The 26050-nt window shown below is 40.2% G+C and overlaps 1 protein-coding gene across 7 annotated transcripts in view; it reads left to right on the top strand.

Annotated features, from left to right (window-relative positions):
• The window catches only part of LOC116723020 (mitogen-activated protein kinase kinase kinase kinase 4-like), a 99758-nt gene that overhangs the window by 57527 nt on the left and 16181 nt on the right, over positions 1–26050 (top strand). The window contains exons 5-23 of one of the 7 annotated variants that reach the window (XM_032567529.1): positions 4490–4600; positions 4805–4895; positions 5974–6104; positions 6287–6341; positions 7324–7402; positions 7509–7684; positions 7782–7854; positions 8780–8990; positions 9748–9909; positions 10243–10329; positions 11272–11595; positions 14061–14216; positions 18841–19137; positions 20736–20842; positions 22054–22202; positions 22375–22472; positions 23043–23221; positions 23298–23415; positions 24455–24811. In XM_032567529.1, the coding sequence (XP_032423420.1) occupies positions 4490–4600; positions 4805–4895; positions 5974–6104; positions 6287–6341; positions 7324–7402; positions 7509–7684; positions 7782–7854; positions 8780–8990; positions 9748–9909; positions 10243–10329; positions 11272–11595; positions 14061–14216; positions 18841–19137; positions 20736–20842; positions 22054–22202; positions 22375–22472; positions 23043–23221; positions 23298–23415; positions 24455–24811 (2961 nt within the window). Of the gene's footprint in view, positions 1–4489; positions 4601–4804; positions 4896–5973; positions 6105–6286; positions 6342–7323; positions 7403–7508; positions 7685–7781; positions 7855–8779; positions 8991–9747; positions 9910–10242; positions 10330–11271; positions 11605–14060; positions 14217–18840; positions 19138–20735; positions 20843–22053; positions 22203–22374; positions 22473–23042; positions 23222–23297; positions 23416–24454; positions 24812–26050 lie in introns of all 7 variants that reach the window. The other 6 variants (XM_032567528.1, XM_032567530.1, XM_032567532.1 and 3 more) reach the window with 6 other exon arrangements.

The raw sequence follows: 26050 nt of genomic DNA, 5'->3' as shown, positions 1-26050 counted from the left end.
AAAGGCCCGAGTTTTATGATGATTATGTTCTTAAATGACCATCTCTGAAGATGCGGCTTCCTCTTCTGAGTGGAAGCACTTAGCGTGCTTGTAAGGCAACGTGTGCATCGTCAGGTCGACATGTGCAGATGCAGAAAGCACCACAGGCTTTTAAGTCACACATGACTTTGGGCCTATCTGCAAAAATGTAAGGGCTAAAATGAAGAAGAAGTAACTGAAACAGTACGAAACAAATAAAAGTATTTCAAGCATATTTAAAGATCCAAGTAGCACGAGTTCCTGATTTTTCATCCGTACATGCATGAGCTGATTGCAAACGTAAATGTTCAACAGAAATACAGTACAGACCAAAAGTTTGGACACACTTTCTCATTGAATTCAATGAGAAAGTGTGTCCAAACTTTTGGTCTGTACTGTATGTCATTTTTGCTGGATTTGTTCTCTCACAGCTGCAAATGTGATTGTGTGAAGGTTGCAGGATAAAAACAAAGCAAGGAGTAAAGTGAATCTCAAAGCATCTGAAAGTGTCGCCAGTGTTGAGGGGTGTAGGGCAGCATCCCTGTCAACAGGAAAAAATAAAAATAAAAATGTATGAAGCAGCAACTCTCACCAGGACAAACAACTCCAGTAAACGACCCGGAAAATGAGCTGCTGCGTTTACATAATGTCTGACACACTGACCTCCAGATTTTACAAAGGAGACAATTAAAAGAGAACTCTGCTAGGATTCATGACTGCGTGCTCCAGATGAAGAGGGTTACTATCAGGAACATCAACGTTTCTTGAGTATTTTAGAGTTTATAGGCGACTACAGTTCTGAGAGGGTAAAACCTCATGACAGGTTCAAACCTGAAGGTTTGACTGTGCTTTATTAATTTGTGTATTTCATGCTTTATTCCTCTGCTACAAAAAAAATCAACTCTATCTTGAAAGAAAATTAAAAGGACTCTTTGACTTGTTACCGGAAAACTGAATCAGAAGACGAGAATAACCTTAAAGTGCTGGATCTTTATAGTGTTAGACCAGTGGTCTCAAACTGCAGTACTTGAGGAGATGTGCCTTATCTCGTCCTACACACTTGAATTAAATGAGTAAACTGCCTCACTAGCATCCAGTCAGGCTCTACAGAGCTCTGCTAATGAGCTGGTATTGGAGCCAGGTGTGCTGAAGCAGAGCTACATCTAAAAGTTGCAGGACAACAGCCCTTGACGAAAGCAGTTTGAGACGACTGTGTTGGGCTGTCGACAAATTCTAGGAAAGTTGTAGATACTAACAAAACATAAACATGGCATTTCTGGAATCCCTATAAAATATACTGTACTGAGACTCAACAGGGTGACAAAATGGTAAATTTGTTTCTCCTTCTTTCATGCTAGTTGGGGCCTGCCATGCAAAGCAATGGCAGGAACCTATTGCTATTCTCCCAATTCTTTATTTTTCATCCGTAACCGTTAATGCGGCTCGTACCGCTGCGTGCACACCTACAAATGAGGTATCAAAACGTGCAGAAAATTCACGCCATTGGAGCTATTACTTTTGGTGGGATTCGGGGTTAACATGGCGACATAATTCACAAAAAACTAAGAAAAAAACCCCATTATAAGTCAATGGGAAAAATCCTAGAAATACCCTATTTTTGAGGATTTTCTGTGTCGTCACGAATTCACGTAGAAATGCCATTCAAATTTCATTTTGTAGATACGTCTGTGATCTCTTCGAAAGTGAAGACGGCTCGTCGATACCAATTACGGTTTGTCCACAATTTGTCTCCAAGCGACCCAAAGTTTCTCATTTTTCCTAAAATTAGAGTGCGTCTCTCACTGATTAGAGTGAGAAATCAAGAGAACTTTTTCACCCCAAAATAATTTTGAAATCGCCATCACGCCCACAAATATCGCATGATTGGTATCAAAATCGGTCCTCACATTGATACGCATGTCTGCTCCGGTAAAATGTTTTCGAAATTTATCTAGATCGTACGGTTTTCTGTCACGGTGCTTCAGAGCAAAGTCATGCGACAGGATTTTCTAGGCTGTCTCAGGCTCTGTCACTAACAGTTCACACCTTGGTGAGAAACTTATTTAACATAGCAACGGAACTCAAGAGGCTATTGGCTGATGATTAGGACTACAAATATGCATCACTGTAGTTCTATCTATAGTGGAACCCTCAGTTGAAACAGATCAGGACTGAGAACTGGCCTTTAGAACTACTTGCTGCTATGGGCTGTATATAACTGATTTAACTCAGTAACTGTTACACATGGGATTAGTTTGGAACTTTAAAATTAAGCATAATAATAATTTCAAAATAAAAGCCTTGAATATAACAAAAATTCCAAAATAAAAGCCTTGAATATTTTTACATGACGTAATTGCTCTTTTTGGCTTTCTTTGACTTTTTCATCCAAAGCACTGTTACACATGGTATTAGTTTGGAACTTTGAAATGAAGCATACTGAAAATTTCCAAATAAAAGCCTTGAGATTTTTTACATGAGATTATTGCTGTTTTGAGCATTATATAACTGATTTTATACAATGACTGTTATTCATGGGATTAGGTTGGCCCTTTGAAATGAAGTTTAACAAAAATTCCAAAATAAAAGCCTTTAATATTTTTACATCAACTACTTGCGTTTTCAGCATTATATAACTGATTTAACCCAATGACTCTTACACATGGGATTAGTTTGGCCCTTTGAAATGAAGCTTAACAAAAATTTCAAAATAAAACCCTTTAATATTTTTAAATCAACTACTTGTGTTTTGAGCATTATATAACTGATTTACCCAATGACTATTAGACATGGGTTTATTGGGGCAATAAAAATTAAGCTTAATGAAAATTTCAAAATAAAAGCCTTGAATATTTTTACATCATGTAATTGCTCTTTTTGGCTTTATTTGACTTTTTCATCCAAAGCACTGTTACACATGGTATTAGTTTGGCCCTTTGAAATGAAGCATACTGAAAATTTCAAATTAAAAGCCTTGACAATTTCACATCAGGTATTTGCTCTTTTGGGCATTATGTGAATTTATTATCCAAAGCACTGATAAACATGGGATTAGTTTGGCGCTTTGAAATGAAGCTTAACAAACATTTCAAAATAAAAGCCTTTAATATTTTTACATCAACTACTTGTGTGTTGAGCATTATATAACTATTTTAACCCAATGACTATTACGCATGGGATTAGTTTGGCCCTTTCAAATGACGTTTAACAAAACTTCCAAAATAAAAGCCTTGAGAAAATTTTAAATCTTACTGAATGGTGCACGTCCACCTTACTTAACGTTCTTGTGATTCTCCACATGCTATTGATTACGTTGCAGCGTTCTTTAGCATCGATGCTAATTTGTAGCGTGACAACGCCGGGCCCAAACCGACGGGCACGCCTTGGCAGGCCCTGGCTAAATTTCTTCCGAAATTTTCTAGTTTTCTTACTACAACTGCTGCAGTCTGAATTTTGCTCACTTTGGCCTTAAGATTCAGATTTTGGCCAACTGGGATTAGGAGCAGAGGCAACATCATCATCACGTTTATGCTTTTAGCTAACTTTAGCATCTTCTATTAGCAGATTGTACAATTAGCATGGCTAGCATCTAACTGTAAAAATGATTAAAGAGTTCAAGTTCATGGCTAACTTTAGCATCTTCTATTAGCAGTTTGTACGGTTAGCATGGCTAGCATCTAACTGTAAAAATGATTAAGGAGTTCAAGTTCATGGCTAACTTTAGCATCTTCTATTAGCAGTTTGTACAGTTAGCATGGCTAGCATCTAACTGTAAAAATGATTGAGTTCAAGTTCATGGCTAACTTTAGCATCTTCTATTAGCAGTTTGTACGGTTAGCATGGCTAGCATCTAACTGTAAAAATGATTAAGGAGTTCAAGTTCATGGCTAACTTTAGCATCTTCTATTAGCAGTTTGTACGGTTAGCATGGCTAGCATCGAACCGTACAAATGATTAAGGAGTTCAAGTTTTTGGCTAACTTTAGCATCTTCTATTAGCAGTTTGTACGGTTAGCATAGCTAGCATCGAACCGTACAAATGATTAAGGAGTTCACGTTTTTAGCTAGCATCTATTAGTGGTTTGTACGGTCGACATAATTTAAACAGTAATCTCGTTTGGTGCACCTCAGCTACAGACAGCACCCACCACAATCAGTTTGCTTACTCTTTAAAACCTGCTGGCTTCTATTCAAATGCAAAATTTTTATGTGACAGCAGAAGGTTGCTAAAAGGACCAAAGGTGGAGAAAGGAGTGTACTTATTTCTAGTTTTGTGTTGTTTTTCAGCTGAACTAGGCTATATTATTTGTTTAATGAAAGGCAAATAAGTTGGGTGGTTTTGTCTTATTTCTTGACATGTTTGTAAAAGTTTTTTTGGGAAAAAAAATCAACATTTGACGTTAGGCAATTTGAGAAGTGTCAGATAATGAGGGATTATCTCTAACTTGTTATCTGTACGTTCTGCCCTTCAGCTTGTCATGGAGTTCTGTGGCGCCGGCTCAATCACCGATCTGGTGAAAAACACCAAAGGAAACTCACTGAAGGAGGACTGGATCGCCTACATCTCCAGAGAGATCCTCAGGGTGTGTTATCAGCACTTTCACTGCATTGTTCTCTAACTGGCAAAGGCTCTCCACATCATCATTTGCATATTACAAAAAGAACAAAAAATATATCTCCTTTTTATTTTTAACTAGATTTGCATTTGAACAAATAGTGAGTACGCAGTGGAAAATGTTCTTTGAGATACGCTCATGTTTTGTCATTTAAATTCTGTGTTTGTGCAGGGATTAGCTCACTTACACGCTCATCATGTGATCCACCGTGACATCAAGGGACAAAACGTGCTGCTCACTGAAAACGCTGAAGTCAAACTGGGTAAAAAGCTTTAACCTTCAAGCTGAGAAAGATGGTGTGCACCGCATCTTACCAGGCACTAAATGAGAGTTTTTGGCTAATCGGTTTTATTAGACTTGTGCAAATTATTTCATAAAAAATAAATAAAAGAATAAAAGAATCCTACTTTGCTATTCTAACATTGTTGGAAATCTTCCAGCAGTCCATCTTATCTTTATTTCTCTAATTGTTTTCAATAAGATTACAGTTTATGATCAGAGGTACTCTCTGTGAACTCTCTGATTGCTGTCCTGTGACACAAAGTGGAAGCCGCGCGTTTCCACTGCAGCCGCGACAAAACACTCTAGGATTTATCTTGAAATGGCACGATGGAGATTTTGTGAGAGAGCAAAACTAAACGAGGACTTTAGCAAAACTAAGACGAGGTGAAAAGCAAACCTCAAAATAATTATTGTGCGTAAAAACCGTCATTTCTGTGATCTTTTCCACATTTTCTCCTACTTTCAAACGGGATTAGAGGATTTTGTAAATATAAGTCATAAAGAATCATGAATTTTATTCAGCTGATAAAACTCCACCTGTGTGTTGAGTAAAACTGTAACAAAATCTAATTTTATGTGCAGTTCGCACATTAAAACTGAATTATTTTATTTTCACAGTTCAGCACCTAGACATTTTGAGTGAAACTGAGAGGATAAACTTGTTAATTCATATTTTTTAATGAAATAAAGTTGGTTTTTTTAAAAGTGATAATTAAAATATTAAGTGATCATGTAGGATATTTTTCCACCTGTTTAATTCTCACCCGTTCTCAGAAAGTGAAATAAGTCTGAATTGTTAATAGAAAACATTATTCCCATTAAGAATATGTCTTTAATTTTTTAAAGCACTACAAAGTCGATTTTCAGAAAAAACAGCATTTCTCTGTCGAAGCTCACCAAAAAAAAAAGAAAAACAAAAACAAAAAAAATGCCACCCATGATGGCACTTTTATAAATGTATCTGAGGTCAGCACACAGTGTGAAGGATACAGCATTCGGCTGGAATATGATGGATTACAACTGTATCTGTGTTTTTTTGTTTTGTTTTTTCTCCACAGTGGATTTTGGTGTGAGCGCTCAGCTGGACCGGACGGTGGGCCGAAGGAACACCTTCATCGGGACGCCCTATTGGATGGCTCCGGAGGTTATCGCTTGCGACGAAAACCCCGACGCCACCTACGACTACAGGGTAAGGACGAGCAGAAGAGCTGGAAGACAACAGTCCTATGAAGCAAAATACATGCAGTATTTATATTTACAACACATTACATTATCCAGAATTTATGAAACTCCTTTTATTATTATAAAGAAAACATGTGGGTTTCTGGGCATGTGTAGAAATGCCTCACTGACTCTGACCCTGTCTTCCAGAGCGACCTTTGGTCCTGTGGCATCACAGCCATAGAGATGGCGGAGGGAGCGCCCCGTAAGTACATCTACGTTTTCCCAGGGATTTATTCAGGGTTTCCTCTTTTTTTTAAGGTGTGGCACTTTAATGCGTTAATTTTGATTAATTAGCTACATAGACCTTAACGTGTTTAAAAGTATTCTTGCAAATAATCGCATTTATTTATTTTTTAAGAAACAATTTTTTAAAAAGCCTCCAGTCGGAACCTTTGTGGCGTGTTTCTGGTACGGCCGTAAATCTGCCGCACAAGCTACATCTGTAAACAAATCTGCTTCTCTACTCCCACTTGGGGTTAATTTTAGTTTAAAAGCAGGATCTGATGAGATGCGGGAAAAGACTCGTGTTGTGCTAATAGAAGTTAGCCTATTCAAAGCTAAAATAGCACCACAATGCAAATCAATACGTCCCCAATGCTAATATTAGCTCTCACGTCTTTAAAGAAGGTTTTGTGAATGATCAGGGTTTCTTGAAATACTTGTGCGTAGTGTCACTTTGCTGATGGTTAAGTAACCTAATTAACAAATTAGAAACAATCAATATATTTGTTGTTGAGCTCATATGTTTATTTATTCAATAATTTAGCATTAAAGAGGGTTATTGAATTTAAAATGTTTATGGTTTGATTATTTTTGATTCTTAGTAATTCTTGATTGATATACAGACCCTACAATTAATTTGATTAAAAATTGTATGAATTTTATTTATATTAAAAGAAAAATGTACAGCTAAAATACATTTGGTGAGTTCCTACTCGTCTGTTTCTGATGACCTGGTGAAAAATATTTTGAAATGTTCGATTTATCAGATTTCTTTAAAACAGAAACAGCCACATGTTTCTGCAGCTGACAGTTCAGTCGCTCTAATGCAGGCTGATGTCAGATTGTGCGAAATAAACGGTTAGCATGTGGCGTCAAAGTAAACACTTTCACCGTCTTTTTTTAAAAATCGTAACACATGGTTTTGTTCACAACGTCTCTGTTTTTTGGTATCTTCGCTGCAGCTCTGTGTGACATGCATCCGATGAGAGCCCTCTTCCTCATCCCCAGGAACCCTCCTCCTCGACTGAAGTCCAAAAAATGGTGCGCTAACTTCTTCCGCCTTCCTCCCCAATCGACGCAACCGACCTCTCTTGCGAATACGTGGGAATAAAATATTCCAAACTTTGACGTTTAAACGGCATTGCAGGTCGAAGAAGTTCTTCAGCTTCATCGAGGGCTGCCTGGTGAAGAACTACACCCAGCGGCCCCCCACTGAGCAGCTGCTGAAGCACCCCTTCATCCGGGACCAGCCCAACGAGAGGCAGGTCCGCATCCAGCTCAAGGATCACATCGACAGAACCAAGAAGAAGAGGGGCGAGAAAGGTAAATTAAGTAGTTGCATCATTTGCAGCTGATTTGAGATTAAATTTTAGATCCTTACTATTTGGGGTTTGTTTTTGGGGTTTTTTTCAATTCACAGATGAGACGGAGTATGAATACAGTGGGAGTGAAGAAGAGGAGGAGGAAGCTTCTGAGCAAGAAGGAGAGCCAAGGTAAACATGCTAAAAGATTTAGTAGGATTCAAAAAGTTAAAAATAGTAAATTCATGCTCTTTTTGTACTTAAATAATTATGACCTGAAGAACAGAAAATGTGCAAAAATGCATACTTTGTGTGCTTACATCACATAAACAAGATCAGCTTAAGAGAAAACACGTTTTTGGAAAGTACAAAATAGCAACGGGAAAAGAAGAATAACTGCTCTGACACGTCTAGCATAAGCAGTATCCATATTTTTTTTGGTAAAACATAAGATTTAATCAAACAACTACATCCAGCAAATAACACAAAATAAAGAATACACTTAATTTCTTAAAATTTAATATGCTCCAAGGAGGAGGGCTGAAAACCACTGGAGAATCTGAAATCCAGCCAGACTGACTGACTGGAAGCTGGAAAATCAGCAAATGAACAATCTAATAAAAACAGCAAAACGTAATAAAAAGCTGCGACGTTTGGTCATTTCCTATATCTTGTGACCTGTTTAACATTTGACTGGTGTTTCTAGCTGGAAGTGTGAGGGACTGCTTAAATTTCAAGCGTTTAATGTGTCTTAATGATTTGAAAGCCTCCCCTGTTCATCAGTAGTTCAATTTAAGTGGCAAACTTTTAGAAATATAAAAGTTATAGAAAATAGATGTCCTGTTCTGAAGCAAAAAGTGTCAGTTTTAGATATGTTAGTGGTTGATGTAGCACCAAGATCGCACAAGTTGCTAAATTCCCCAAAAAATGTGAAGGAACTTTCACTGAAGCTTTAATATTTGGTGTAGACGGCCACTGTAAGGAGCTAAACATCACACATCCTATGCAAAGGTCGTAGGAGAACATGGGCTTATATTCTGCGCAACATTTTTAAACACATCCTTATTTGTTTCTGTGCTAAACGCTTGTTATTTCTGTCGTGTCTGCTGCCGGGCAGCTCCATAGTCAACGTTCCGGGCGAGTCGACGTTGCGCCGCGACTTCATCCGGCTGCAGCAGGAGAACAAGGAGCGCTCCGAGGCCCTGCGCCGCCAGCAGCTCCTCCAGGAGCAGCAGCTCCGCGAGCAGGAGGAGTACAAGCGCCAGCTGCTGGCCGAGAGGCAGAAACGAATCGAGCAGCAGAAGGAGCAGCGCAGGCGGTTGGAGGAGGTGAGCGAGTCAAAAACCCAAACGTCTTATTGTGCTTTATGCAAACTAAGACTGAGAGGAGACGTTATAATGCTCTCTGTGTTGCAGTTCAGCCAGTCTTCTTCTTTAACAGTAAGTGTCCCAAAAATGTAGAAATAAATCCAAGAAAGGCTACATTTAGATATTTTACTGTACAGAAGTCAAACCAGCAGGATGTTTTCAATCAGAGTGAAATTTGCTCTTGGCCGACATGTCAGACTCTTGGTGATGTTTAAATTTGCATAAAGCCATCTCAAACAAAACATAATTATGAGAAGTTTTCTTCAAGATTAACTAGAATGTTGCAGTAAACTTTTACAGCTGCTTTCTTCAAAACTATTTCCCCAAATCATGCAGACTAGTTAGGAAAATACATCAATTTCCAAGGATTTTCATTATTTAACTCAAAAAATGTTTCTATCAGCTTTAAACAACCAGAGATGCATGTTGGCACATTTTTCTTTGCAAAATAGGCAAAGGAAAACTGGCCGGGCTACACAGTGGAAGAAAATAGATTGATTAAGACATTTTGGAGGAATAAAGAGTGAAAAAAGCAACCTAATCCTAAAAGAAGACTTACAATATCATCTGAAATAACCCACCCTGCCTGAGTGTCAAGGACTGTGTCCCAGAAGAAAGTTTTAAGACTCGGTTGATCGTATAAATTAGAAATCCTACATGCTTTATGGAAGATTTGTGTTACCAAATCTTCCACCTCGCCACTCGTGTTCCCCCACAGCAACAGCGGCGCGAGCGCGAGATGAGGAGGCAGCAGGAGCGCGAGCAGCGCCGACGAGAGCAGGAGGAGAAGAGGCGCATCGAGGAGATGGAGCGCCGCCGCAAAGAGGAGGAGGAGCGAAGGAGGGCGGAGGAGGAGAAGAGGAGGGCCGACCGAGAGCAGGTAACAGAACAGAGGCTAATAGATATTCACATAGATAAAATGAGAAATCTGAACAAAACGTTTCAGACTGGCTCGTACTTACCAGTTGTGAGTAGCTCTTTAAAAATGTATGTGAAAATGAAAATGAATCCCGACAGACTCACCGTGCTCTAAACTGTTAGCATTAGCAGCATTATGTTCATTTCAATCAAGGAACAAACTTCAAAGTCCTACTTACTACCCGCCTCAATGAGTAATCCAAGCTAACTTTACCTCTCATAGGAACCTTGCATGTCTTCTTCTGTCTTGTTTTAGTTTTTCAGGTGTGTAACTACGTTTACGTTTGATTGACAGGAGTACATCCGGCGCCAGCTAGAGGAGGAGCAGAGGCACCTGGAGATCCTGCAGCAGCAGCTCCTCCACGAACAGGCCATGCTTCTTGTGAGTTTTAGCCGTATCGTTACATCGTAGCACCACCGGCACAGCCGCCTCCTCCTGGCTCCACTGTTTATTTGCTCTATTGTCTTATTAGTCACACTCTTCCGTCTGTTTTTGCATTCCGAGTGTAATCCTCCGAGTGTCACATTTCATCAGGCTGGTAAGTTGGACGGCAGGAGTCCCTCTCTGCACATGGTTTCTGTTTCCATTTACCTCGCCGGCCAACTGAATGCCGATGCTTAGTTTATCTTTTTGTTTAGTTTTTTATTTTATTTTCTGGGTTTCAGAGATCCACGGGGAGCCGTTAAAAACTGAGGTCACGACATAATGAGTTTTCTCAGGGTTTGAAAGGGGAAGTCGGGATGTTTACAGGGCCCTCAGTGATGGAGATGCCGTCACCAGGAAACCAGTCATCCAGCAGGAAGAGAGGGTTTCCCCCTTGCTCTGCCCCCGTTTGTCTTCTGTAGACGTTGGGTTGCTTTGTTTTTTAAGGATTTTGTCCCTTTGGGTTTGACAGTAAATACTCATTTAATGCAAGGATGTGACCGTCATCACCTCTACATCATTGTCTGCGGTCAACACTTCCTTGAGAGTCAGTTTATGAGCCCATTATAAAAATGAGCTTCCTCATAGGCTTATTTCAACAAGTCAAATATTTATGAATTACTAAAAATGGCACAAAACGGTGGATGGTAGAAGCATTTTAGTTTCCCTCAGTTTTCAAATTGAGAGTCTGAGTTGGCTCACAGAAGAATAACTTGCTAACAAACCCTAGTCATAAATTGTTGATGAATGTTTGGGGTCCCAGAGGAAGTTAAAGGTGTTTTATTGTTATTTATAAAATCAGCAGAATAGTCGGTGAAGCCCGTTCGCCCAGCCTCTTACAGTGACTCTTCTTCTTTTGTTTTTTTTTTTTAAATTGAACTCCGGCCTCCCTGTACTCAGGAGTATAAATGGCGGGAGCTTGAGGAGCAGCGGCAGGCTCAGAAGCTCCAGAGGCAGCTGCAGCAGGAGCAGTCCTACCTGCTGTCACTGCAGCAGAACCAGAACCAGAACCCGGACAGTAGCAAAACAAGCCAGCAGCAGAGCGCCAAACCCCCGCAGAGCCTCGAAGCCGACAGGGTAAAGCCCCCGCAGACTCCCGACCCGGATGCACAAAAACAACCGCAGGGCTTTAGCAATGAGAAGACGCGGCCCGGACCGGAGAAAACGACAGAACCCAAGCTTCCTGCGGCTGAGCAACAAGGCCCCACACCTGACTCTGAGCCGGTCAGAGAGGTGAACGTTGTAACTGAACACCTTCCCTTCGACTGCAGCAGAAGTATTGGCTTTGCTTGTGTGAACTTACTGCTTTGGGTCTGTTGTGTCTTCCTCTGTGGTGGCTGACTCCTGCTGCTGAATGGGTGGGTGCTTGGTAGATGTTGTCCTTTCCTACAACTCACAACCCTCATGATGAAACTAGGTTCTCACACACTTAATAACGCTAAAGCTGAACCAACAAAAGACAACCGTTATATTCACGAGCGTCTGTGTCGGCTTTTCTTTTGGTTCAATCCAAACGTAAATACCCTTAGCAAAATGACTAATGTACTCAGCTTATTTCAAGTATCAAAATAAATAATATTCCAGTCCTCTTCTTTTTATTGACCAAATCTGTCACTGACAGTACAAAGCAACCAATGTGGCTAAAATTCGATCTGTAAATGTAAACCTCGGTCAGATGCAAGAAGAAATTCATATACGTTCTAACATTGTATATATTTAGAGACTAATGCCTAATCCTCAATGATGATCCTCTATCATGGTGTCTGCGTGTCCTTAAAATGTCTTAAATTCATCTAAGTAATACTAAAGCCTTAAAATGTCTTACATTCATCTAAGTAATACTAAAGCCTTAAAATGTCTTAAATTCATCTAAGTAATACTAAAGCCTTAAAATGTCTTAAATTCATCTAAGTAATACTAAAGCCTTAAAATGTCTTAAATTCATCTAAGTAATATTAAAGCCTTAAAATGTCTTAAATTTGCTTTAAAAAATGTAAGTTGGCTTTAATTCGTTTCTCACAGGTCTTACATTTTGTCGTGGCGGGACAATCTTATCTTATATCATGTTTCTTTCCTGTCAAACAAACGTTTGAGTCGTGTGTACACATTTTCAATCCGTTCTGTCGCAAGCTAGCATTTTTTGCAGCTATGGTGGGAAAGTGTGCATTTATCGCCAGGTAGCTGGACGACGGTTCATCGTCACCACCGGCTCATTCTGTTGCCAACCCATGCGACGTTGCATTTTGTGCACTGCTTCAATACAAAACATGGTTCTTTTTTTTTTTTTTTTGCACATTTCTGTCGTGATACACATCTTAAATTTAATTCAAAATGGTCTTAGAAAGGTCTTAAGTTTGAGTTGGTGAAACCTGCAGGAACCCTGTCAATGGAAAAATAAATAATTTTGTTTTCTGATCACTTGAATCACTTAGTCAAACAGTTTACGTAACCAAAGCAATCCCAGGATAATGCCTGAATGTCTAGTTTAATTCCTAGTAGTGACTAGTAGTATTATAGACACAGAAGTGCTTGTTAATGTCATACTCTGATTTTGGAGGCCTCTAATCTGAACGCCTTCCATTCATCTCCCAATAATTTCTGTTGGTGATGGACTTGGAGTTTAATCACTGACTATTACTGCCTCAGACTCACTGTAAGGTCGTTGTGTAACAAGAGGACAGACATTTAAAATGACTTATAAATAGGTCAATCTTTGGGACTGTAACCAGTCTATTCTATTCACAAAATGTCTGTTTACACACAAGGTAAACATCTGTTACATTCAACGGGTGAACTCTTATAATAAAGAAAAGTAAAATGAGTTTGAAAAACAAAATCTTTAACAACTATGTTTATTAAGCATTCAAAATTTTCCAGTCATAAGCTATCATTATTTATTTATTTTTTTTAAGTTAGACGCAGGGGTGATGTCACACTGTGTGCAAGAAAGCAGTCAGTTTGGGCTTCCTCTGATGAGGAACTTTTTCACTTTTTCCTTGTATATATATATACAAGGAGCAATCATTGACTTGGTGTATTCAAGCTTAAATGTTTATTCTCCGATTCTTGCATTTGATTTAAAAATATTGCTGTATGAAAAACATGTCCGTTTTTATTCCTTAAATAAGAATCCGTTCTGAAAAGTGTTGTGACAGCTCGAACATAAAGGGATCTCTTTTGCTATGGCCCGCTATCGTTCCAAACAATTAAATCACTACAAATGTTATGCACTGTAAAACAGGAACTTGCTTAAAAATCAAGAATCAGATGAGTATAGATTATGTTTCTTGATCTAAAGAATAAATCTTGCTTTAAACTTCTGGCCATTGAAAAAGGAGCTCTCATATTTTCATAACTCATCTCTATTACTTCTTCTGGGAGTTTAGAGCCTGATGTGCGTGTCTTAACTTCTCCTGTCTTCCTTTGAGAAACGGCATGTCACTTTTACTGGTCATGTTGCTCTCGTCCTCGCTGACTTGTGGGAATAATGCAGCGACAGTAACACCGCCGGCCTAGTAGAGAGTCTTTTGTTTTCCAATGTGCTTGGACTACTGCTCGTACGAATAACCCTTTTTTCTCTCTGGGAAACAAACTAACCAACCGCGGCGTCTGATGACTTCTGTCCTCGTCGCAGTGCCGTCTCGTCCAGACTGCGGGTTTTCTGAAGCCTCTTGTGTGTCGCTCCGCAGGCCGACGAGCGGTACAGGAAGAACATTCAGGGTTCCCCGCAGTCGGCTCAGACCAAACCCCAGCAGCCCCCGGTGCCGCCGCGCTCCGAGTCTTCGCACGCTAACGGGAACGCCGCATCGGAGGCGCCCGCGATGCACCGGCCTGTGGAGCCGCAGGTAACGACAACGTCTCCTGCTCTGCTTAATCGGTCATAAAGGCTGCAGAGATAATGGTTTGCTCGTAATGTGAACATCTGCAAAGTGCAAAGTATGTATTGTTTTAACTCTGAGCATATTAACATGTGGCAATGCACGTTTCCTGGATCTGATCTGCATATAATTTGGTACATTGAAACATACTCTTATATTTCGTCAATTGTCGGCACCGTTGCTGGGGATCTAAAACCCCCTGCGGTAATTTCAGTCTGCCTGTAATTGTTCACTCTGAAGAAAAACCTTTTCTGACAAAATCTGTAATTTAAAAGCTGTTTTCAAAATTCACTAAAATACTTTCTATTAGTTTTGTAAAACATAGCAGTAGTGAATGGAGGTAGCTAAAAGTCTCACTTTTTTGCGCATAATCAGTCCAGTTTCTACTCATGACAATTTAGGTGCACTTTTTACTTTTATGCTTTGAAAAGTTTTAAAATGCTAATGTTCACTTATTTGTGTTTATATTTGATCTTTGAAACCTTTTTTTCCCCACTAACTCTCTCATTTTCAGGTGATTTCAAATGTTGTTTGGATGTATCAATAACATTTTGACTAATGCCGCTTTTTTTCCTTCAGTATTTACTCTTTGTGGATCAGGGATTTTAGCTAGCCACGGTTTGGTTGTTTCATCTGGATCCACGGAGAAAGCATTTCTTTTGTATGCTTCTCCATTTTGAGTCTCATTGTCATCACCTCCGTTTCAGTTCCCCTCCCCAAAATGACTGCAGTGTACCGAGGAAAGTCTTTAAATCTCCAAACTAATGCTTTATTCATTTGCGGACGGGGAGTTTCATGACACGACAGTGCCGGGAACTGTTAGCGCGTTTTGTAACAATGAAAGGAGAATATTTCCTGTACTTCTTTCCCCACGATTGAATTTAAGCTTGTTGAACTGATTCATAAAAAAAAGAATATGTTTTTCTTTTTAATGAAAAAACTCACATCAGAGTTTTATTTTATCGGGAATGTCCTGGTTGTGCTGTGAACAGCATCAGCCTCCAAATGTCTACACTGGGAGTGGAAGGCTTCAGGGTAAAGTCATCTGTAACATTTACATCTCTGCACTATATTTGGCATCTCCGCTCCATGTTCTGCTTCTCGTCATTGCGCTGCTGGTATTCAACAGCATCTATAATTTACAGGCCTCCAGATTTTGCATCGGAGTGACTCGGACTGTAATAGTCTCTTCCCAGCGAGGGACTGGAGCAGCTTTGCATGAATAACTGCGGCTCATTAAAGTCGATCGGCACGAACGTGACACACAGATTAAATAAAACGGAAAAAGCGGCACCGTCGCGTTGTGGAATCAGGGTAATTATATAAATCACGTGCGTGTTATTAGACTTTCATTTTTAATGTAAAGCTGAGCAGTCAGCTTTCTCCTCTTAGACGGTTATCAGTGAGCTTCGATGTGGGTTTGTGTCTTAACATTGCCTCTCTTTTCATCCATATAAATATTTAAGATAATTGATTGCAATATTTTTTTTTATCTAATCAGATTAGAAAACCTTTTTTTTCTCACTTATACTCCCATAACCCCCATTTATGACGTTACTAGGAAAATAGAGGAGGTAGTTATAACTCCTGGTTTAGACGAAAGATAGGATTCAAACTTTACAACAAGAGGTTGGTTTTAGACATTTTGCTGCCCGGTGGAGTGTTTGTCTTTAAATGCATGTTTGCATGCCAGCCTATGTTAATTTTTTAATAGTACAACTTCATCCTTTTTCTTTTTTTTACAACATTAGTCGTGGAGAGAGCTCCTATACAATTATACTTTAGCTGAAGCTTCAGCTTTATTACAGCTGCAAGCCTAATTATCTGTTAATCAAAGTGAAGTGGCGTTTCTGTCGACGTGTGTCGAGAGTCACGACAGAAATGGATTAAAAATACATTCTGGTAGCTCTGCACAGCAGCATTGACGCAGGAGTAGCTACTGATGGCAGCAAGCAGGACTTTGAAACTTGTTTTTATTCAGCCGTTTGCAGAACTGCATGCATGACAATATTTCTACACGTTGCAGCATGTGCAAGAGTTTAATAATGTGGTTAAATTTACATTTTTATAATACCACTGTCGATAAAAGAAAAAAATTATGGCATTAGAGGAGGGTTTTTTTTTTTTCGGCAATCAGAACTGAAATTTTGAGATTAACTTCTCATATTTACAAGTAAAAGCTTGGATATTCTCTGACGTTGAAAGGTCATAAATTAGCTTGAAAAACACTACAGATTTTCACGATTAAATGCAAAAATTTGCAGTGTTGGAACATTACAAAATCAGAAATCTGTAAGAACAACACTGAAGTTCATAGAGATTACAATCAGATGTTTGCGGCAAAATGTCACACAAGTCCTCTAAGGGTTAAGCGTTTAGCTTAGGAGACGTGCATTTGGGCATTTTACAAAGTGTGAGTGTAAGTATAATAAAAACTTCTCCCGGGTGCAGAGTTGCCATCGCTGCCTCAAACGGTACCCAGAATACACGCCTGAGACAGTGAGGAAGAAGCTACAACATGTCTGCATCACCTGATAAATTTACCATGTTAATAAATATAGGAAAACCTTGTAATACTCGAGAGTTAGTGGGCTAGCATTGGAGTTTTAAAATACAGTATTTTTGCTGGTGACCTCTCAAAACTTGTCTTACATGTAAATCTGTTGCCAGTTTATTTTTTGTTCTCCATGTTGAAGGGGCTCTGTAAAGGTTTGGAGCTTTGTTAGTCACGCCTGTGCTAAAACATATTTATATCTTTGGGTGTTAATGTTACATAACACACTTCTGCATCAGATATTGCACTCTGTTTTATAAATATAGCAGATCCCTGGTTTTTTTTGTTGTTGTTGTTTTTTGGAAACATCAGTTATTCTTAATGTTCACCCTTACATTTAGGGAGTGAGACTGCCGGTTGCATCTGCTTACTCTTTGGTTTTAAAAGGTTTCTGATACACTGACAAGATTAAGAAGAAGAAGAAGATTTGACCCCAGCTCAAAGGGTCCGATGTACCACCCTTGTAGCCCTTCCCGGATTGAATCAATGTGTGAGAAGGTTAACTACACTGCTTTCCTTTTGCTTCTGCATTATGTCATTTAATTACACTATCAGATTTTAATCCTTACCAGCTGCAAAAGGGAGTTTATGAATATAAAGTAAGGCCTGTCACATGAAGCATTGCAGCTAATATCTCAGTTCCAGTCTAATGTCTTTTATACGCTCATTTAAATATTAATTGTACAACATCCTTCTTTATTATTGCTGCCATTTTCATAGCGTCAGAGTGAAACCCTGGCAACTGTGTTGTAAGAGGCAGAAAAGCCTCTTGCATGAAGAGGCTTTTCATGTAACCTTGACAGGAAGCTGAACATAAACAAGCAGCCCTCTCTGCTGTGCTGAGGCTGTGCCTCTGGAGCCTTGTCAGGCGAACAGCGTTAGATGAAGTAAATCATTTTAACACTACAATGCATTATTTTGGAAATTTTAGTTAACAGATTAAAACCTAAGAAGTACATAATTGTAAAATGGGAGGAATGTGATTCACTAATTTACAAATCACAATGAGTGTGCCATGCCTTTTAGTTTAACCCCTTTACTTTAGTAACCCTAAGTGCAATTCGAAGGCCTCAGAACAAATAGAACCACGAAGACCAAGAATCACAGCATGAAGGACAGCGAAACGGTTGTCGAAAAGGTTAAACCCAGGTTAGGTTAAAAGCAATAGTCCAAGCTTCAAACACCTCACAGTTCATCTGAGAAAGAAAAGAACATGGCACATCTGCAAACCTACCAAGATGCAGGCATTCGTGCATTAAGCAAAGACGTAGCACAGTCTTTATGGACGAAGAAAGGAAAGTCCAGAATAAGTCACCGTTAGAGAAGACATAGCAAACAAGGGGAAGTCGGTGACACTCGGTGTCTCAGAAATCAAACCCTACCCCATTACCGTAAACACACCACCATGTCGTGGGGATGATTTTCTCCAGGAAAGACAAGGAAGCTGGTCAGAGTGGGTAAGGGAGATGGATGGAGCCAATTCAGGGAGCAAACCTGCTGGTGGCTGGGAAAGACGTGAGGCTGCCTTCCAACAAACTGTGAACCAACAGCCAGAGCTACAGTACAATGGTTTGGATTTACTCAAAATATATTCATGTGTTGGGATGAGCCAGTCAAAGTTCAGGCCTCAGTACAATTAAGAATCTGTGGCAAACCTAGAAAATTAATGTTCACTGATTCAAACATAAGCAGTAGAGACATACCCCAAAGGGCCAACAGTGAAAAGTGGTTCTACAAAACATTGATTAGAAAGTCCAAATACCAATGTGTGCCTAACTTTGGTATTGTATTCGTAAAAATGACTCAATTTCACAATGAGGAACCATTTAGTGTGTGTCTATTACCTTATAAATTACATTGAGGGTAATGATACTTCTCTGGTGAACTGTAATTGCAGTTCATGTCATAGTTCCTCGGCTACAAGATGCTCCAACCTTATAAGATCCTAAGAATGAATGAATACCCCCTCCTTGTTTGGGTTATCTGCATGCAGACTGATCCGTGCTCCCCGTTGTGTTCTGTCTTGTCGTCTAAAAGGTCCGTTCCCATCTGGCTGCTCTCAAGAGCAGCAGCAGTGTGGCCTCGCCAAACTCATCTGCTGCAACCCCACCCGTCATGTCCCGGTCGCACTCCTTCACCGAGCCGCTAACACCTAGCTTTGAAAACTACCACCCACACAAAAGCCATGAACCCCACCAACACCATCATCCTGCATCCTCCTCGTCATCACCGTCATTCTTACCATCAGCGCCTGCACGCACTGAGCCACAAACCCATCCCCAGTCCAGACCCATGCCCCACGAAAAGGTCCCGTCAGAAGACGGCCCGCCGAGGGTAAGATCGGGCCCCGTGTAGTGTGGCGGAGTGTCGCTGGGGGACTTGATTGTAATTTGCATGTTTTTGTTTTTGATCCAATGAGATGGCAATTCTGGCCTCCAGCATTTTAGTGTTAGCGACAGTATTTCATCATCGTATTTGTTGAAGAAAAATGTTTTTGACTTTTTTTTATGTGTTGATTGAGCAGTCCTCAGCAGATGTGAGGAATTGCATTCCCCCTATTTATGTAAATATTCTTGGAAAGATGGAGACAATATCTGAATTAGCATTAGCTCAAAGAAAGCTAGCTTACTGACAGAGTTGCTGTTAACAGATAGGAGATTTGGGTTTTGTCTTATATGTATTTTCAAGGTGGAATAATTACAAAGTTGACATTTGAAATGGTTTCCAGTCTAAAACGCTTTTATCAGATGCTTTTATATTAGCAAACAGCTTATTAGCATTGCTAGTTGCAATGCTAATAAGCTGATTTTGTCTGACTTCCCTGGACAATGTGTCCTTCTCAGATCTCTTAACTGCCTCAAATATTTCTAAATCTATCATGTTCCATGACTGACGGGGGTTGAAAGCTTAAAACAGAGCAAATTTGTTGCAATATGTTCAGCCTTCTTCTCATCAGCTAAAGTCAGCTCTTTAGAATTGATATTATGTGACAGGCAGCTCCTTCTTTTACCTCCTGTTTTCATCAGGTCATGTTAGCTTACTAGCTAGCACGACAAACTTCTTAGTTCAAAAGCAAAAGTCAAAAGTGGAATAACCGAAGCAACCGAAGTTTAATTTTCGGTTTAATAGATGACATCTCTCTGTAATAATTCTGTCATTTTTCAGGAGCCTCTCATGTTTGCTTTTCTTTTAACGTCGCCTTTCAATACGCTACTGATCCTGAAGCTAGCCAAATTGGTGTTTTCTACCTTCACTAACAACTTTCACTACAAAAACTGTTGTGGTCAGCGTGGCCTGGAAGCGTTTCTTGATGCATCTCTACTTGCTAGCAGTGACAACCATAACAATCTGGCTCCTAAAACGGCTGTGGTTACTAAGAAAATGGTTAATACCAAGACAAGTTTGGAAAGTCTGTCTCACCACTTTCCTTCGACTACACTTAGCTGCCTGACCACAAAGACATGGTAAAGCTACACACACAATCTGTACATCGACGTCTACCTAGCTACGCTGTAGAAAAATGTTCCTATTTCTCCACCAGTGAACCCAGACTGCTAAGTATAGGCAGAACACTTATTGCTCAGCCCACGAAGACCTAAATCCAGCCTGCAGAGCCAAAGTTAGTTCTTCACCTGCAGATATAAAAATCTGTCATAAACAAAACCATCACCCTGCCATGTTCCTGTAGTTAGGAGAATTCAGTTATTTCAGCCTTTTGGATGCAAATATGACTCCTTAGTGTTTCTCCTCTCAGGTCAGCTTAGGTATTTTAATGTGTGTGAAACATTTATTTTTTTTTGTAAACTCTGACAAAGATCAGGACTTCAAATCATAAATCCACATGACCAAGCTGCTGCTGTTGGATCTCCACAGACTGTGTTCTGCTAATGACGCGTTGATGTGTAAGCCGGTCACTGTTTTTATCACAAAAGGTTCCCATCAGGACAACATCAAGGTCTCCGGTGTTGTCGAGGCGAGACTCGCCTCATCACCATAGCAACGCCCCACAGAGCAGGGACGTGCTCCGAAATGCTGGCAGGTAAACACTGATAGGTGGAGGATTGTTTTTGGTTTTGTTTTGTTTTTCAGCACTATGGGAACTTTTTTGTTTTTTTTTTAGCTTTTGTGTTGTTCTTATTCCCTCACCTTTTCTTACTCTATAGCACTTCTTTCCCACTACTTCATAAAAAAAAAATCAGAGTTATTAGTGCAAAACACACAAATAGAAGCCTGGAAATTATTTTTAGTTATTATATTATTTGTGGATGTACAATATTCTGTATTCTAGTGGGATTAATGTAAAGTGAAAACAAAAACAAATTGACATAATGCACATTCATATCTAAAAACAATGTAAAACCACTGAACAAGCTTGTAAATTCAATGTAAAACATTCTAGTGGAGCTCGACTGAGTTACAGGAACACGATGTGGCACGTAGTAAGACTTTACTACAAATATATTAAATAACAGTTCCCACCATAATTATCGGCATCCCAGGAGCATAAAGAACAAATCTAAACTTTTTTTTTTTTTACATGATATATGTATAAAACAACTTTTATGTAGGTGCATGTATTCTTTACAAAATGAAAATAATAGTTTAGGAAATATTCTAAAACTGAATCAGGAGGGGGAAGAAAATGAAGCGTTTTCTGTGGACACCATGCTTCTTTAACATTTATCTCAAGGCTTTCTTTTTTCACATCTTTACCAGAAGTATCAATACCTGTGGAGAATATACATGTTAGTAGAATTAAGCAAACAAAATTAGATGTTAAAGATGTTTCCTTGTAAAACGTTTCCAGGAAATGAGTTTGGATGTTGTTCAGCAGGATTCTCCTCCTGGCTGTGCTGTTAAAAAGTTCCTTAAAATGGATTATTTCTTTATTGGAACTGAAAAACAAAAACAAATGTTAACTTTTTAATGTCAGGAATCTAAACTCCCTCTAGTTAATTATTAGTTTTGCTCTTTATTGATCATTTCAAAGTGATTATCTGCACTGTTTTATGCTTTTCTGCATCAAGAAATAAAGCAAGATGGCACTTAAAGAGCCTTACTTTTATGACTAATTCTCGTAATAAGAGACTTAAAGGTGCAAATTTAAAGAAAACAGAATTATCAAACAAATCTTAGAAAACTTGAATTCTTTTCTCTAGCATTTTTTTGTAGTTTTAAGCATCAAGCCACAGTGTCTCCCCTGCTCGAGGGTCATGTGGTCGTTTCACGCTGCCTCTCTTGCCTCTGCAGTTCGGCAGAGCCGCGGCTCCTGTGGGAACGCGTGGAGAAACTGGTTCCCAAAACGAGCGGTAGTAGCGGCAGCGGAGGCTCCAGTTCCTCCAGCAGCTCCAGTAACTCCAGCTCTCAGTGCGACTCTGGAGAGAGGTTCAGGGCCCGCTGTGAGTTCCCACGCACTTTCAACACCAGATACACGGCAGGCCGAAGCGGAAGCCTTAGATAATCCCGCTTTAGCGAAGAAGCTACACTAAAACCACACAGGCACATTTTTAAGTTGTAGATACATTTATTTATTTTTTATTCTGACATTACCGCCTCCTCCACCCTCTTCAGCTTCTTCCAAATCGGAGGGCTCGCCCCTCCAGCGACCTGAGAATGCTGGGAAAAAGCCAGAGGAGAGGAGGGACTTGGTCAGGCCGAACAAACCAGCGGTGAGAGCAGAGCCAGAACCGTATAGCGCTCTAGCTGCCTTAGATCTAGAACCTTGAGCTTTGTGGGTTTGTTTGAAATTTTTTGGGTTTTTGTCCCACTCTTCCTGCTCTCCATCCTTGAGCGATCCAATCGGATGTTAGTTGTTGGACTGAGCTGCCTTGCTCCACTTCTTGTTTGACTCCTTTCCCCGCCGGACTCTCTTGGCTGCCATTTTAACCCACGCTTTCTGTAACATTGATGAAGTGATTCACTTTTTCCATCTTTACAGCTCTTTTTTTATGGTTTAATCATTCAAATTAATCCACTAACCTTCTCTCCAGCAGCTCGCAGAGCATCAGCTGTACGATCATTTCTCTCCTCGCATCTGTTTGGCTTCTCATTGGCTGGTTTTACCTCTACAACTACTTCCTCTCCAGCAGCTTGCTGTTTCCTGCTTCACTTAAAGACAATCAATAATACAACATGCTGTCATCTCTGCTAACTACCGGCGTCAAAATGGGGCAAAACTCGCATAAGCAAAAAGAAAATATGTTGAAATGAAGAACTTTTCCACCTTTCTGATCTTGTAGGACCTGACCGCTCTGGCCAAGGAGCTGCGTGCAGTAGACGATGTTCGTCCCCAGAACAAGGTGACGGATTATTCGTCCTCCAGCGAAGACTCGGACACCACCGACGAAGACGACGACGAAGAGGTGGACCAGGAGGCAGGCGAAGAGTCGACGTCTGGCCCAGAGGACTCCAAAGCTGTGTACGTAGCCAGCAGGGCAGACAAGGTGTCCAGTTTGAAAAGCACCAGGGTTTTTAAGCTGCCTTCACTCCCGCAGCTCTTCCAAGCTGAGCAACGGCGAGACGGAGTCGGTGAAAACCATGATAGTCCACGACGAGGGCGAGAACGAAGCAGGAACGACTCGATGCAAAGACAGCACGCTGGTCGTCAGACAGGTACCGGCCGAGTGAGGAGGGAAAAGAAAAGAAAAGAAAAACATTTATTTACTGCACGCCTTCTGTTTTTACCATCATGCTGTTGTTTTTTATTCCTATCCCCAGTGTTCTTTCATTTTGTTTGTATGTTGTTGATTATTTTCTGTTCCTACATACTTTGCAGTTGTGATGACAGTAAAAGCCTAACATTTAAAGCCAATTGCAGATTTTTTTTTTACTTAAAATGAAACCAACAAAAAATCTTGTAATAAAACTAAATTCTTTATGTAATACAGGTAAGGTGACATTACCTTTTCAAGGGATGCAAACATCCCTTAAACATTTTTCACATTTCTTCATGTTACAACCACCACTTGCAGGTGGCATCCATCTGTACTCAGTTCCAGGTCAAAACAATGCTGTTTCGACCCGTTTTGACCAACTAGAGCCTCCATTTTTATTGTCTTTTTCTTTTTAAATGCCAGTCAGATTGAAATAAGATCTTCAGTGAACGTCAAGCTTCACGTTTTGTCACAAATTCTCAAGTGGGCTGCGGTCCGGACTTTAACTGGACCATTTTAGCATGAGCGTGCTTTGATTTAAGCTGCCATATTGTCTGGTGTCGCATCAATAGCCGTATTCATGCGTGATTTTAATTTCGTTTCTCATTAAATGGAAACGCCGCAATTGCGAAATTGTCTGTTTTTTCGACATCAGGAGAGTGTTGACAAAGATTTACTCACATTTGTAATGGAAACGCAGCTTCTAAGGTCTGTGGTTGTAACATGACATGTGAAAAAGGTCAACTTACCATTTTCATGCACCGTAAATGTCAATCCGTCGACAAAACACGACTGCTGCGGTTTTAAATAGTTCCAAGGAGGAGCAGAGTTAACTTCAGAGTCTAACCCAATAACAAGCTACTAACCAGAGTTTTTCTTTTCACCTGTAGATTAGCCACTGTAGCTTCCCCTTCGCTCCAGCTAACACGTTCCCGTCCCCTGAGCTCATCAGGAACACACATAGACCCACAGTTGTCTACCCCTCTTTCTACTTCCAGAGCGCAGGTGACAACAGAAAGCGCACGGCCCCTGCCTCGGGCCAAACGCAGACCCTTAGCCTGCTCGCGGGCTTCCCTCCGAGCCCCGGCTCGGCGCCTGCGCAGGGACTCATCTTCCACACCCCCAGCCCCCCACACCAACACCACCACCACCATCACCACCACCATCACCCCACGCAGCACCCTGACCGGAACGGCTTTGCCGGCCGCATCCATCACCTCCCAGACCTGATCCAGCAGAGCCACCACTCCTCCCCTTCCTCCTCTGCATCCAGCTCCCCTTCTTCTTCCAGCCTTGCCAGTCCCTCCGCCATGTCCCCCCAGAGCCCGCTGGAGAAGCTCGGCATTCTGGCAGAGGTACGTCACCCAGCCCCGGCGCCAGCAGAGCCGGGCAGACAGCGGCGTAGTCCAGACACGAACGGCTTGTTGGGCCCCCTGGTGAAGATGTGTGAAAAGCCTTCAGATAAATTTGGCTTTTATTGCAGCTGCATAATCTGACGCAGACAAATTTAGAAAAAACAACAACTTTAATGTCAGTACATTAACTCATTTATGGAAAAAGAAGACGCTATTAAGCAATAATTATTGGCACATTTATTGATACTCTTGCTTTCAAAGCCTTGTACAACTGTCTCGTACTGATACAAGAGCGCTTAGTGCAATCTTCACAATGTTGGGGCATACAGAGCGAGGGCTTTATGAACCGTTTCTGACTTGATTGGACCATATTCCTTTAATCATTATCCCATTGAAAGACCCAGTGACAACATATTACATTTTCTGGCACATTCTGCACTTTTAACCGCTTTGTTGCTGAAATGTGCTACACAAATAAACTTGATTTCTATATAAAATCTTGACATATTCCAAAATATAGTAAGCTTTTGAAATCACAGTCGGTGTGCAGCATCACATATCCTCCACTGTGCTTAACAAGTGGCTGCCATACATGTTATTTTATGCCAAATCCACCTGGAGTGTTTGCAGCTGTGAGTCTCCGTCTTAGATTATTTATTTATTTTTTCTAGAATCACTACTGAACAAGTAATATGTTTGTTTCGAGCATTTTGTTTATTTTGGTGACTCCAAATGCCGCTTATCTTCCCATAAACTGCTCCTTTATCTTCCTCCTACATTCGAAATTCAATTCGATTCAAGATTCAGAACTACTTTATTGATCCCAAAGGGAAATTAAATGTTGTTGGACCTCAAATTACTCAAAATTCTTCAAAGAGTTGTTGGATCTCCTGTAGCGGTCTGTATTCCAACGAATTTGAAGAAGCCTCTGACAGAAGACACGTTGTTTTTCTATGACATCCAGCTGTTCATGACAGTAAAATTCTCTTGATTTTATGTAAACTCTTTCTTTGCGCTGTGATGTCAAGACGTGATCATGTCACATCTACACCAAAAGTAAACAGTAGTTATCGGATTACCAATTAGAAGTTCCTCAAAATTATGATCAGCTTTATAAACTATAGTTTATACAGTTTTGTTCATATTGGTTGTTCACGGTGCCAATAACTGTCGCTCATTAATAAGTTTGTAAATTTTTTTGTTACAAATGTTTACATTTTTCCCCACCAAACAAGCGTG

This window comes from Xiphophorus hellerii, chromosome 7 (assembly GCF_003331165.1).
Source record: "Xiphophorus hellerii strain 12219 chromosome 7, Xiphophorus_hellerii-4.1, whole genome shotgun sequence".
Lineage (NCBI taxonomy): Eukaryota > Metazoa > Chordata > Actinopteri > Cyprinodontiformes > Poeciliidae > Xiphophorus > Xiphophorus hellerii.
The sequence above is the reverse complement of the archived record's forward strand: the minus strand, read 5'-3'. Positions and strand labels throughout refer to the sequence as shown.